The 15,564-nt window shown below is 32.6% G+C and overlaps 2 protein-coding genes across 2 annotated transcripts in view; both read right to left on the bottom strand.

Annotated features, from left to right (window-relative positions):
• The window catches only part of NIN (ninein), a 422,635-nt gene that overhangs the window by 69,708 nt on the left and 337,363 nt on the right, over window positions 1-15,564 (bottom strand).
• Window positions 1,178-15,564, bottom strand: part of LOC141522510 (ninein-like) — a 102,542-nt gene continuing 88,155 nt past the window's right edge. The window contains exons 11-18 of the mRNA XM_074236003.1: window positions 13,486-13,622; window positions 10,624-10,764; window positions 10,133-10,307; window positions 7,850-7,960; window positions 5,843-5,932; window positions 5,418-5,556; window positions 3,031-3,152; window positions 1,178-1,708 (exon numbers count right to left, since the gene is read on the bottom strand). Of these exons, the coding sequence (XP_074092104.1) occupies window positions 1,178-1,708; window positions 3,031-3,152; window positions 5,418-5,556; window positions 5,843-5,932; window positions 7,850-7,960; window positions 10,133-10,307; window positions 10,624-10,764; window positions 13,486-13,622 (1,446 nt within the window). The remainder of the gene's footprint in view (window positions 1,709-3,030; window positions 3,153-5,417; window positions 5,557-5,842; window positions 5,933-7,849; window positions 7,961-10,132; window positions 10,308-10,623; window positions 10,765-13,485; window positions 13,623-15,564) is intronic.

Raw genomic sequence — 15,564 nt, forward strand, 5'->3', positions numbered from 1 at the left:
TATACTCAATTTCCATTTTATTCCTAAATGTGGTTAACAGACAGCATTACTGAAACTGCTGCCTAGTCAGAAAAAAAAAAATAGAAACATTTTCCCCAGCCCCACCCTTACCCTTATATGAGAGATTCTGTAAAGAAAATATTGGTTTTGGGGTGGCTAGGTGGCATAGTGCATAGAGCACCAGCCCTGGAGTCAGGAGTACCTGAGTTCAAATCTGACCTCAGACACTTAATAATTACCTAGGTGTGTGGCCTTGGGCAAGCCACTTAAACCCATTGCCTTACAAAAAAACTTAAAAAAAAATACTTGGCTCTGTAAGCTTTCTAAAAACAATTAAGTAATTTTTATGTGAAAGTAAAAAGTTTAAATAGAGAAAAATCTTTCAAAAAGGCACATTCACCTCATAAAAGTTTATTTAAACTATTCTCTTTATAGAAAAATTACTTTCCTCTCATGAGAATAAAATTCTGATTAGCATGCCAGGAGGATGAATTTAAAATATGAATTTAAGATTTAAAGTGATATTAAACATTAAATATAAAAGTGCCTATTAACATGACTCTCTTCTTGGTTAGGTAGTATATATGATCTGTCAACCTTAAATGAGAATAATTCTTTAATGTATTTCAGAATATTAATCAGATTATCCACAAATGTTCAAGAATTAGTTTAATTGGTCTATTTAATATCAAGCTTGGAATCCAAATATTATATTATAATTTTACTTATTAAGTATGAGAGCACTATGAACAATGCAGAAACATTTCTCCTTATAATTATGAGATTACATTGTGGAAAGTTAAAATGAAGAACTGTTAGAACAAACTACTGACATATCTTCCTTTGTAGAAGATTACTAACTAACATTAAACCTAATTATAGAACAATTATCAAGATATTTTTGAAAAATTGTACTAGTTTTGATCTCATATCATGCTAAAGGTGCTGTGAAATGTGAGTGGTATTATATACCACCAAGCCTTGATTAAAAAAACAACCCACCATCTTCACTTATATTAGCAGTCTTTATAATATAAAAGTAGGTTTGTGTCCACACAATACCAAGATTAGTCTTTAGAAAATGGAAAATATTCAGTAGACTATTAAACTGAGTTTGGGCATTTTGGTGTAATACAAAAATAGAATTATTTGACTTATTCCACTTATTTTTTCTTTCTTACCTTTCCTCCTGCAGTGTGTTTTGGTGCTGTTCTAGTAGTTTCCTTTGTAGCTCTTCTTTCTCAAGGGTATGTTTTTCCATTAAACTTTTTAACTGTTCCTGGTAAAATTCTTCCAGTTTACATTTCTCTTCTTCCTTTGCTTTAACCAAGTCTTGAATTTTCTCTTCAGCCCAGGTACCATTTTGAATGAGACCCTCCCTCTCTCTGTTAAAGTTTTCCTCTACCTGCTGTAGTCTATTCTTGAGAGCCATCTCATGTTCTAGCTTCAATTTCTCCTGGAGATGAGCCTTTTCTTCATTAAATTTTACTTGTAATTCATTTTTCTCCTTCATATACCTACAGTCTATTTGTTGTTGTTCATTCTTCAAAACAACTGTCTGTTTCTGTAGTTCTGCAATTTCACTTTTAAGGGCACTTATTTGTTTTTCCAAGATATGCATCTCATTCTCATACTTCTGTTTCACATTTTCTTGCTCTTTTTCATAGTTGGCCTTGGTTTCATCTAGCTGCTTTTCATAATGGATTATCTATAACAAAGATAACACAAGAAATAATTTTATTCCAAAACCAAATACATGAATGAAATGATGATGATTGTTGTTTCCTTAAAGACTTTTTCTCCAGAAAGCCCAAAGTTTTGCTTTATGATTCACAAAGGAATCTCAAGAAAAATATCCACCAAAGTCAGCTACCAGATGGATCCTACTGTGCCATGGTAACAGATTGGATGCCATCTAGTATGTAGACCCTGAGGTAACTTCTGTGTAAGGAATCTTTTTTTTAATCTTTTCATAAGATTTTTACTTATTCTTCCCAATTCATCTTAATTTATCTGAATTTGGCCCAAGTTTTTTCAAGGCATTGCCCTGCTAAAATTGAAAATACATAACCAAAATCAATGCATAAGTGTGTACTCAATTAAGTTTTCATGTTGCTTCTAAAATAGAGCAAATTATTTTATATAAATCATATAAATTTGGGTGTATAGCTGTTTGTGTGTATGTGTAAGAAATGTCAACAACATTAAAAGTACTATTAAAAATACTGTTTACTAAACTTTGTCCTGTTTCTCCTTCAATATGTTTTACTGTTTTAGTTATTGTCTTAAAAAAACTTGCTCTTTTAGTTTATCTTTATTTTATTTTATTTAGGTTTTTGTAAGGCAATGGGGTTAAGTGGCTTGCCCAAGGCCACACAGCTAGGTAATTATTAAGTGTCTGAGGTCACATTTGAATTCAGGTACTCCTGACTCCAGGGCCGGTGCTCGATCCACTGCGCCACCTAGCTGCCCCCTTTTAGTTTATCTTAACATAAATTACATTTTAAATTGTGTAAATAAAAATTAAAATAATAAAATGGACAAAAAAGTGTAAGATTTTGAAGATGGGGAAGGAAATAATTTTTTAAATGACTGGCACTGATCTTTACAAATGTGATTTAATTTGACCTTTACAATAACTCTATGAAGTAGGTAGAATTATTTTCCTCTTTTTAGTTAAAGAACCTTAGGAAGACAAAGCTTAAGTGAGTTAGCCAGGCCAGCATTACAGAATTTCTAAGTATCTACAGATGTATTTGAACTCAGGTTTTCTGACTCCAATAAACATTGGGTCATCCAACTTGAGGAAATGTTTCTCAGACACAGAAGATTTTATGAAAAGTTTTAGAGAAAGTCTTAGATAAAGATCTATTGAAGTTCGAAGATATAAATATTGACTTAAGAATAAAACTGCTTACTATTTTCAAAGATGAATATGCTTTTGAGATTTAATGATGGGGTGAGAGAGAGAAAAAAAAAAGAAAAGAGAGAGAGAGAGAGAGAGAGAAAGACTTAATGATAACTACTTACTTTATCTGTAAGTTCCAGTGTTAAACATTTCATGTCCTTATGATGCTTTTCTTTCAGTTGTTCAATAATCAGTTCTGCTTCTATGCTCATATTCAATGGATTACAATTTTCAGAACCAAATCCTAAAATGCAAATTAGACCAGGTATACTAGATCTTGATGTCTTTTTTTTACATGGTTTCCTCCCAATAAAGTATAAGACATTTAACATAAGAAATATATCTCATGAGCAGAACCAGAAAAACACTGTACACCCTAACAGCAACATGGGAGAAATGATCAACCTTGATGGACTCACTCATTCCACCCATGCAATAATCAGGGACAATTTGCGGCTGTCTGCAATGGAGAATACCAACTGTATCCAGAGAAAGAACTGTGGAGTTTGAACAAAGACTGAGGACTATTAACTTTAATTTAGGAAAAAAAACTGATCTCTTATTGTCTGATCTTGCTATCTCTTATATTTTATTTTTCTTCCTTAAGGATATGATTTCTCTCTCATCACATTCAATTTGGATCAATGTATACCATGGAAACAATGTAAAGACTGGCAAATTGCCTTCTGTTGGGGGTCGGGGAGGGAGTAAGATTAGGGGGAAAATTGTAAAATTCAAAATAAATAAAAGTTTTTTAAAAAAGAAATATATCAGTGGCGGCTAGGTGGCGTAATGGATAGGGCACCGGCCCTGGAGTCAGGAGTACCTGGGTTCAAATCCGGTCTCAGACACTTAATAATTACGTAGCTGTGTGGCCTTGGGCAAGCCACTTTAACCCCATTTGCCTTACCAAAAAAAAACCCTAAAAAGTAAAAAAAAGAAATGTATCTCAACCTATGATATTTCAGAGTTAAGGAAATAATTGCATTCAGAACTTACTGTGGTCAAAGAAGTTCCTTTCTATTCCCTAAGTGAATATTTAAATGAAATAGCTCTTCAATTCAAGTTAACACATTAAATTTTTCTTCTCTTGAGCAGTGAACTGGTATTGAGAGACTTTGATAGCAACACCTGCTTGTAGACAACTTTCAACCCTCCCAAATTGCCTTAGCCATTTGGTAGAGCATGTTTAGGGGAGAAAAAATGTGTATAAAGAGTCCTAAATGTGGGGTGGCCAAGTGGCTCAGTGAATAGAGCACCGGCCCTGGAGTCAGGAGTACCTGAGTTTAAATCCTGCCTCAGATACTATCTAGCTGTATGGCCTTGGGCAAGCCACTTAACCCCATCTGCCTTGCAAAAAAAAAAAAAAAAAAAAACCACTAAAAAAGAGTCCTAAATGTTTGGGAATATATACATTAACACATATATATACAAATGTATGTGTGTATATAAATATATATGTATAATTCCTGAGATTCACTATGATTTAATCCACATATTTGACTACCATTAAAGGAGAGATAACATATCAACAAAAAAAATTCAAATAATTAACTTTAATTATTACCTAGATCAAGAGTTGTTAAACTTTTGTAGATCATGAACACCTTTCTTAGTCTGTTAAAAAAAAAAAGCCTATGGATCACTTATCCCCCCACACTAGGCCTTGATAATGAGGGAATTAATGGCTACAAAGGGTGAAGTATTAGGGTGGGGTCTTTAATTCTTCTCTGTCATATATAGGGGAAAACCTCACAGGCTGGCATCTCTCATGGTTTGAAACAACCACCCTCCTTTTCCCTAGACTACCTGTCATTTCATCAAACTATTTTCTACCAGGGGGGAGAAAAATCCACACAGCTAACTTAAGTTGCCAAAGGCAAGAATATAACAAAGAAAATGCAACTGAGCAAAGATTTGTCAAAGGGAAAACAATGCTGGAAGAAAGGAAAAGGATTAATAAGTATAAGATTCTGATGTAGCTAAAAAAATGACAAAAAACTAATTTTGCACACTTCAATTTTTCTAGAACCAGTCTTGTCAATAAAACTGTCCTATATCCCTGATATAATATATTCCATTCACCTTTAACCCCATCAGGAGACAGCACAGTAGAGACAGAGAAAAGACAGAGGGTTGTGAATATATCATTTATATCAAGGCATTCTCTTGGAATATTGGAGAAATCCAAATATAATTGAGTAAGTCTAAATAATCAAGGGGCTATGCATAGTATCAGTCAGCTACTGAAACAAAAAATATATTATTTTCAATCTGCTCATTTCAAAAATTCCTAGATCAGTTATAGTTCCTAAAATAATCTCTTCAGTGATTAGGACTTCAAAGAAGAATATGTAAACTCTCTTAAAAACTCCCTCTTCATCCCCAGACATAGCTAAATAATTTAGTAAAATAAGGATGACAAATAATTTTTACATTTTAGATGATATGAATCATATACTTAAGTCTCAACAAAGTAATATTTCAAAAGTTTTAGACTTGAGGCTACCTTGGTCAGGATCTATACTCTGACTTGTAACATTAAGATCCTCAGAGAGAGAGTTCTTGAAAGGAAGTTTTAACACTTTGCCTTGAGCCCGATATTGTTCCAGTTCAGACTGGAGTTCATCCACTTGGTCCTGTAACAACTGAGAAAAAAAAGGACACAGAATAAAATGAGAGATGAATACAAATTATAGCATTAGGGCTACAACAATAAACCATATGGAGCAAAATTCTGGTTCTTGAAGGAAAGACAGTGATTATATTCTTTGAATATAATAAAAGTCTTGCCTTCTCTTAAGTCCAAGTAACTCTAAGTTCCATTCAATATAGTTCCTCTAAATTGGGGTGCATTTTAAATACAATTTGCATGGTTCTTCAATTAAATATTATGCTTCAAGGCAACAGAAAAGGAATTCTGCTAACACTCACTCTGCACTGTTGTTCATATTCAATTTTCATCTGGGTGAGTCTCTCTTCTTGTAAAAAGAACTCAGCACTGTTGGGATCTAGGTCTCCAAACTGCAAGAGGAAAAGAAGTAAGTAGACAGTTTTCACAGATGTCCTTCCTCATCTATAACAAGCTAGACATTGATTTCTGGATTTCATCCAACCTCTTTCATCCAGAAGGAGTATTATCATTATTTTTTTTAAAAAGCCAACACCATAAAGTAGATAAGAACAAAAAGTTCAATTGACTATAGGTGACCAGCCTGCTATTTCTTGGTATCATATCTTTTCTTCTGCTCCTCAAGAGCTCCTCGTAGTAATATAGTTAATTTCAAAAACACATATATACCCTTAACAATGATCCCAAGTTGGGGCAGCTAGGTGGTGATGGATAGAGCACTAGCCCTGGAGTCAGGAGGACCTAAGTTCAAATCTGACCTCAGACACTTAATAATTATATAGCTGTGTGACCTTGGGCAAGTCACTTAACCCCATTGCCTTAAACAAACAAAAATTAACAATGATCCCAAGTTAAAGTTAAACTATTTTAATACACTACTTTTTAAAATGAAACATTTGTTTTTTAATAAAACATTAAAATAGAGAAAGGACAGATAATTCAATTGCATGCAGCTTTAAAAAAATTAGGAAAAAAATTTTAAATTAAATACCAAATTGGAAATTCTGAAAAATCAAAGGAGAAATTTATAAAATTGAAAGTAAAAAAAAAATTGAACTAACAAACAGAACTAAATAGATAAACCATTGGTTAATCTGATGAAAATTTAATGAAAAAAAAAAGAAGAAAATCAAATTGCCAATATAAAAAAATGAAAAGTTCACCACCAATGAAGATGAATTTAAAACAATTATTAGGAGTTATATTGCCCAACTGTATGTCAGAAAACTTAATAATCTAAATGAAATGAAAGAATATTTAGCAAAATATAAAATATAACATACCAGTAAAGTTAATAATCTAAGTAAAATGGATGATTGTTTATAAAAATATGAAATATAAATTATCCAGATTAACAGAAATTGAACAAGATATCAATAAGCTCCCAAGGAAAAATCCCCAGGATGCAAATAACATAAATCATTCCCCAACTGATCAATGGTCAAAGAATATGAACAAGAAGTTTTTGGACAAAGAAATAAAAGTTAACTATAATCATATGAGAAAATGTTCTAAGTCACTACTGATTTGAGAACTCAGAGGTTTTACCTTATACCTATCAGATTGGTTAGTATGACAAAAAAAAAGGAAAATGGGATATGAAAAAATAGGGACACTTGTTGGTAGCTCTATGAACAAATCCAACCATGATTTAGAACAATTTGGAACTAGGTCCAGAGGTTTGCAAAACTGTGTATAGCCTTTGACTCAGCAATAACACTATTAGGTCTATATCTCAAGTGATATAGATCAAAGGAAAGAGGATCTTTTGGGGGAAAAAATAGCAGTTCTTTTTATAGTGGCCTAGAATCAGAAATTGGGGGGATTCAGTTATGGAATAGAAACAAGTTGTGTTTCATGATTGTAATGGAATACAATATTGTGATTTAAGAAATAAAGAGCAGGATTCTTTCAGAAAAACCTGGGACAACTCCTATGACCTAATACAAAGTGAAGTGAGGAGAACCAGGAGAACATTGTACAGGGTAATAGAAATATTGTATGATGATCAACTGTGAATGACTTAGCTCTTCTCAGCAATTCAAACATCCAAGATAATGACAAAGGACACTGATGAAAAATGCTCCAAAAAAAAGAATAATGAAATCTGAATAAGATCAAAACATACTTCTAAAAAAAATTTTTGGAGGTGCAAAGTTTGAGGAAAAGTATCTTTTTCTTTTACAACATGGTTAATATGGCAATATCTTTTGCATGATTGTACATAAATAATCAATATTTAAATTTTTACTTGTTTTATGTGATAATTGAGAAAAAATATAGCATATAATCTTAAACAAGAATCTGACCTTTTCTGATAGTACATTGTCCAAATTCTTTTGCAGTTTAGTCATCAAACTCTCATACTCTGCAAGCTTTTCTGTATTTTCCAGTAGTTCACTTTCTAAACGACTGTTTTCCTAAAGAAAATTGAAAATCAAATGCATACAAAATTTCCCTAACTTTTTCAAAATATTCTATAAAGTATGAATTAGTGTTTATTAATAAAATTTTCTCCATTTTGAAGCAAACTAAAGGTATATATATATATATATAACCACTGACATTTGGTTTCATACTTTTCATAAAAACCTAGTCAAAATGAAACTTTTTTGTTTTATTTTGTTTTTCTACTTTTAGAAAAGATAGTAGTGGTGGTAAGCAAAAATTGGTAGCCAAAGGAAGATCTCTGGGTCTTCCAAAATCCAAAACACACATCTGGCACTCAGAAAAAGAGAATCTTGAGATCCTTTGTGGTTACTTCACATATTTGGCTACCCAAAAGGAGAGATAATATGACAACAAATAATCTTCTAAAAAATGAACTTTTGGTACTATCCAGAGTAGGTTTTCATAATTTTTGGTATCACAAGATGAAGTTCATGGATTCCTTCTCAGAATAATGTTTTTAAATGCACATAGCAAAATGCAAAGGATCACAAAGAAAACTAATAATATTTATGTAAATTATCAAAATAGCTTTAAAAATGAAGAGGTTCATAACCTATAAAATACATCTAAAAATACATATAATATATGAATATAATACAAAATAAATTAGAACAGACCTAGACCCAAATAAAACAAGACAGCAGTATGAAACCTACATTCTAATTCTGCCTCATACACTTAAACTAGCTGTGTAAGTCTGTCACTGAGTTTGTCAAAGGTTCAATTTGATCATCTATAAATGGGAATATTATTATTTACCCTACTTACCTCACAGGGACAAGCTAGGTTCTATAGGTCAAACAGGACTTAATTATACTAATTCATTTGTTTAATATCTGGTTGAAATATATATATATATGTATATATATATATATATATACATATATATATATATATATGTATGGCCTATAAAGCCCCAAAACACCTTTAGTAGAGGAAAAACCTGACAAAATCAACTTGCTTTATAACAACTAAAAACACTAGTCAGGTATTAGAGAATAAGAGAGCAATAATCTGCATTTTATTACTTTTTACTGTTGTAACCTAATTTATTCTAAATTTTCAGTTTAGGGTATAGAAACACTATTATTTTCAAAGTACATTTGGCAAATAAAACCCTTCCAGTTCTAATACATTTTAAATTTGCTCTGGTTCAAAGCCCTTCCTTGGAATATGAAAATAAAACCAATGCATTGCAAGCATGCTATAAAAATCCAAACTTTCAAGATATTGGGCTGGGATAGACATAGTGCATTTTATTTCATTGACAAAGAAAAGTCTGGATGAAAAAAATTTCTTTCTACCACAAGAAATGAGAGTCAATGAGAGATAAAGTGATTTGCCAAAAGTCACCTAGTCAGTATGATTTAGAAATTCTAACAGACCCCAATATTCTGACCACAATGATAGATGTTTCATCTGAAAACTCTGATGGGAGAGAGAATACAAAAGCAGAAAACTAAGTGCAGGTGGAATCAAGATCTAAACAGGTTATCCTATCAACAATAAGAAATGGCTCTACAAGCCAAGGCTGTATAGAGATGACTAGAACCCATAGAACTAAAAATAATCAGAACGTATACCAACCCAAAAGTAATCCTTTCAGAGTATGGGGCACTTCCTACTCTGAAGAGAGGGAGATTATTGGTGTGGAATACTACTTATAATATTAGATTTTTTGTTTGTTATGTAGTATAGCTATACTGTTCTCTCTAGGTTTCCATTTTATTTTTTAACATAAAGGATATCTCTTTGTAAGGTGAAGGAACCCTGGAAAAATCAGGTGATAAAGAGAGCAAGGGATTGTATTTTTTTTAATCTTCTCCAAAAAGTACTTATATATCAGAATTAGGGGCAAGAAAGTATTTATTCTATGAATATTATGCTGGACAACTAAGTGATGTACTGGATAAAATCTAGAAGTCAGAAGACCTGAATCTTGACTCATTCTGTATGACTGAACCAAGGCAAATCATTTGGCCATTCTCATCCTCAGGTTCCTTATCTGTAAAATTCCTTATTCTGTAAAATTAGAGCAATAATAGTGTCTACCTCATAAGATTGCTGTAAGGGTCAAATGAAATACTATACACATAACTCCTTGTTAACCTTAAAGAACCATATAAATGTTGGTTAGTTACCTTTAAAGAGAAGGTAAGACGATCCCGAATGTAGTTTTCTTCAGTCTTCACCTTTTCTATTTCCTGTTCCAATTCCAAATGCTGTTTGCCTACCTGCTGCAGGATCTGCTCTCTCTCCTTTTGGATATCATTCTTGAATGATGCTATTTTTTCCTTGTATACTTCCTCCAATTTCCTAAATATAGGAGTGCCCAATAAGCTGCTATCAAATTGCTAAAACCCAGCTCATACCAAGTCATCTTAAAGTCATATAAATGTAAAAGTTAAAATCAAAGAGATGAAAAGGAGCTTGAAAAAATCATCTAATCTCTTACTTTCCTTTAGGTAGTTACAGAAACTATTACAATGGAAACCAATATAATCCTATTTTATTCAGATATTTAGAAAGCAGTTTTCTTAAAGTTTTTTTTTGGTGATACTAATACAACTAATGTCTTCTGATAAAAAGGCAGGTGAAGATATTCAAGTTTTCAAGCTACCTCTGGTCTTACCTGAGATTATATTCATATTGATGTTCTATGGCAGCATGGTGATCATCCACTTCAGAAGCCATCAAAGACTTAAGTTTCTCAGTTTTTTCAAGATCTGACTGCAACTTCTCTTTTTCTCTGGCTACTTGGTCAATTTGTTCCCTGGAGCACAATACAAACCTAGTTAAAGTTAGACCATTCCTAGGCAAATTCCCCAACCCAAGAGCACTTAAAATTTCCCAACTCCAAAATCCCTATCACCGTGATCTCACATACTTGCTTGTTTGAGTAACAAAAAGTCATCATTAAAAATATTTCAATTATAAACCTATCACCCTAATGAGTATAGATTAAAAAAATCTTAGATAAAATCTTAGCAAAGCAATTACAGCAAGTTATCACTACGATAATACACTATGACTAAGCAGAATTTATCCCAGGAATGCAGGATTGGTTCAATATTATAAAAACTGTTAGATTAATTAACTATATCAGTAACAAACCTATCATAAATCATATGACTATATCAATAGATGCTGAAAAAGCCTTTGACAAAATACAGCACCCATTCCTACTAAAAGCAATAGAGAGTGTAGGAATAAGTGGATTGTTCCTTAGAATGATAAGCAGTAGCTATCTAAAACCATCAGCAAGTATTATATGCAATAGGGATAAGTTAGAGGCATTCCCAATAAGATCAGGGGTGAAGCAAGGATGCCCATTATCACTACTGCTATTCAATATTGTGTTAGAAATGTTAGCTTCAGCAATAAGAAAAGAAAAGAAAAAGAAATTGAAGGAATTAGAATTGGGAAGGAAGAAACAAATCTCTCACTCTTTGCAGATGACATGATGGTATACCTAGAGAATTCTAAAAAATCATCTAAAAAACTACTAAAAATAATTAGCAACTTTAGCAAAGTCACGGGATATAAAATAAACCCTCATAAATCCTCAGTATTTCTATTTATTACTAGCAAGATACAGCATCAAGATCTAGAAAGAGAAATCTTCAGACAATATAAAATACTTGTAAGTCTATCTGCCAAGGCAGACTCAGAAACTCTATGAAAACAACTATAAAATAGTTCTCACACAAATAAAATCAGATTTGAATAACTGGGCAAATAGCAACTGCTCATGGATAGGTCAAGATAGTAGAAGAAAAATGACAGTTCTACCTAAATTAAACTGTCTGGTACTGGCTAAGAAATGGACTGGTAGATCAGTGAAAGAGATAGCTGGAAATGATTATAGTAAACTGCTGTTTGATAAACCTCAAGAATCCAGCTTCTTGGATAAAAACTCTCTCTTCAATAAAAACTGATGGGAAAATTGAAAGTTAGTATATCAGAAACTTGGATTAGACCAACATCTCACACCCTATACCAAATCAAAAAGAATAAAGGATTTAGACATAAAAGATAATATTATAAGCAAACTAGGAGAACAAAGAACAGTTTACCTGTAAGATCTATGGAAAGAGAAGCAGTTTATGAGCAAGAAAGAGATGGAGAACATCATTCAAAATAAACTATATAATTTTGATTACATTAAATTAAAAGGCTTTTGCACAAACAAAACCACTGTAACCAAGATCAAAAGAAAATGTAAATTGAGGAACAACTTTTACAACTAATAGTTCTGACAAAGGACTCATTTCTAAAATATACAGAGAACTGAGTCAAATTTTCAAAAGAACAACTCATTCCCCAATTGACAAATGGTCAAAGTATATGCAAAGGCAATTTACAGATGAGGAAATCAAAGCAATCCATAGTCATGTGAAAAATTGCTCTAAATCACTACTTATTAGAGAAATGCAAATTAAAGCATCTCTGAGGTATCACCTCACACCTCTCAGACTGGCCAATATGACCAGAAAGGACAAAGATCAATGTTGGAAGGGATGTGGGAAATTGGGACACTGATACATTGTTAGTGGAGTTGTGAACTCATCCAACCTTTCTGAGGAGCATTTTGGAATTACATCCAAAGGGCAACAAAAATGTGCATACCCTTTGATTCAGCCATACAACTACTGTGTCTGTACCCTGAAGAGATGAAAAAGGGTAAAAACATCACTTGTACAAAAATATTCATAGTAGCTCTGTTTGTGGTGGCAAAGAATTGGAAATTGAATGAATGATCATCAATTGGGAATGACTGAACAAATTGTGGTATATATAGATGTTATGGAACACTATTTTTCTATTAGAAACCAGGAGGGATGGGAATTCAGAGAAGCCTGGAAGGATTTGCATGAACTGATGCTAAGTGAGATGAGCAGAGCCAGAAGAACTTTTATACCCTAATATCAACATGGGAGCGATGATCAATCTTAATGGACTTGCTCATTTCATCAGTGCAACAATCAGGGACAATTTTAGGATGAAGAATACCATCCCTAGCTAGAGAAAGAATTGTGGAGTTTAAACAAAGACCAAAGACTATTTACCTGTAATTTAAAAAAAAAAGGTATCTTGTTATGTAATTTTGTTATCTCTTATATTTTATTTTTTCCTTAAGGATGTGATTTCTCTCTCAAGACATTCAGTTTTGATCAATGTTTATCATGGAAGCAATGTAAAGACCATCATACTGTGTTCTGTGGGGGTGGGGGGAGGGAAGTGAGATGGGGGGGAATTGTAAACTTCAAAAAAGAATTTTAAAAATTTCAGAATTTTATTTACAATACAAAAAAAAGACTTACACTTGCATATACTTCAAAGCATGTTACTACAGCAGGGAGATCTAGTCCAAAGATATGCCATTTTTACACACAGAATAGAAGATGTCATATAATAGTTACCTGAATAAATTGATAGATAAGACCTGAAGGACAACAAAACAAAGTAACATGATGGACTTTTGTCAACTCACAACAAGTGCCTGATCTCAGTCTTGAAGCTGGCCAGAGCTGCCTGATGCATGCCATTTTTGGTGATTAAAAGCTCATTTTCTAATGCCAGTGTCAATTCCATTAAGTTGATGCTTCCATCAAGACTGAAATCCAAGGCCTAGAGATCAGTAAAATATTATCAGTTGAAGGTAACTAATGGTCCTTTCTTTAGAGAGAAAAAGGAAAGAAATTCAAACAAATTTTATGAGCTAAATTTTTGTTCTTCAATTGATAACTATACTTGTTTGAAAACTAGAATATTAAAGAGCACCTCAAATATAAAGGAAACCTTAGAAACTTATTAGAGATTTGTGTTTTTTGTGAATCTGTGCCCCGCCAATCTTTCCTTCCACTATAAAAGGTCTTTCATATCTTTTCATGTGAGATCATTACCCCATTCTAGCTCTCCCTTCCCTGTTCTCCCAGTACAATCCTCTTTCTCACCCCTTAACTTTGTTTTTCTGGGAGATATTCCAATAAAGGCAACTCTTATCTTTACCCTCTGTCTATGTATACTCCTTTTAACAGCCCTAACAAGAGTTATGTTATCATCTTCCCATGTAAGGATATGAACAAATTAAGCTTATTGAATTCCTTATGTTTTCTCTTTTTCATTTACCTTTTTATGCTTCTCTAGAGTCTTGCATTTGAAAACAAAATTTTCTGTTCAGTTCTGAACTTTTCATTAGAAATGCTTCTAAGTTCTTTATTTCATTCATGTCTAAGTTTCCCCCAAGGGATTATACTCAGTTTCATAGGAAAGTGATTCTTTGTTGTGATCCTAGCTCTCTACCCTCTAGAGCAAAATATTCAAAATCCTCCATATCTTTAAAAGTTTCTAAATCCTGTTTATTTTCAAAATATGGTGTCCAGAATCTTTTTTTTTTCTGATCATGACTTTCAGGTAGTCCAATAATTAAAGTATCTTTCCTGGAGCTTTTTTCCCAGTTGTTTTTCCAATGAGATATTTTACATTTTCTTCTATTTTTTCATTCTTTTGGAGTAATTCTTGTTGGCTCAAGGAGTCATTATCTTCCACTTTTCCAATTCTAATTTTTTTAGGTTTTTTTTTGCAAGGCAAATGGGATTAAGTGGTTTGCCCAAGGCAACACAGCTAGGTAATTATTAAGTGTCTGAGACCAGATTTAAACCCAAGTACTCCTGACTCCAAGGCTGGTGCTTTATCCACTATGCCACCTAGCTGCCCCCCAATTCTAATTTTTAAGGAATTATTTTCTTCAGTTAGCTTTTTTTAGTCTCCTTTTCCATTTGGCCAATTCTACTTCCTAAGAAAATGATTTCTTCAGTGAATTTTTGTACCTCTGTTTCCATTTCAGTACTTCATCTACACCCACCTGTTGCCTTTTTTCATTATTCTCTTGCATCATTCTCATTTGCTAAGTTTTAGATATTGTATTTACTTTGGCAATAATTCTTTCATCTTTTTCCTCTTTACTCATATTGCCATCACTGCACTAGATTATAACTTCACTACAGCTCATCTGCACTTTTGAAATACCCTCTTCATTGTAACAGATGACAATTAAATAATATTTAAACAAATGTTATATATATATATATATATATATATATATTATTTCAAGCTCCAACCTTAGTTTTCTTCCTCCAATATATTCTTCATACAGTTTCCAAAAATAATTTCCTTAAAGTGCAGGCTTGATCACATTACTTGAATACTTAAAAAATTTAACTCTTTTTTGCTTCTGGATGAAATGCTAAAATCCAGTACGCCTCAATGTAGCTTCAATTTATCTTTTCATTCTTATTTTGAAGAGGCAGTGTTGAATATATAGAGAAAACTTATCTCAAAAATAAAAAGATCTTGTGGATATATGACTATGTACAAGTACATGACCACTCAGTGCTCTAGGCACCCAAGAATATAAGTGCTACAGAAGAAGGTACCAGAGATCATGGTAGTTTTGTTACCTGGAAGTTTCCTATATTAACAAAGTTATAGGTTCAGTCCTCTGCCTATACTTTTCCCTCCAATGTTCAATATTTTAAGTCAAATTTGATTACTAGTGTTAATCTTTCCC

Source organism: Macrotis lagotis, chromosome 4 (assembly GCF_037893015.1).
Source record: "Macrotis lagotis isolate mMagLag1 chromosome 4, bilby.v1.9.chrom.fasta, whole genome shotgun sequence".
In the NCBI taxonomy this organism is placed as follows: Eukaryota; Metazoa; Chordata; class Mammalia; order Peramelemorphia; family Peramelidae; genus Macrotis; species Macrotis lagotis.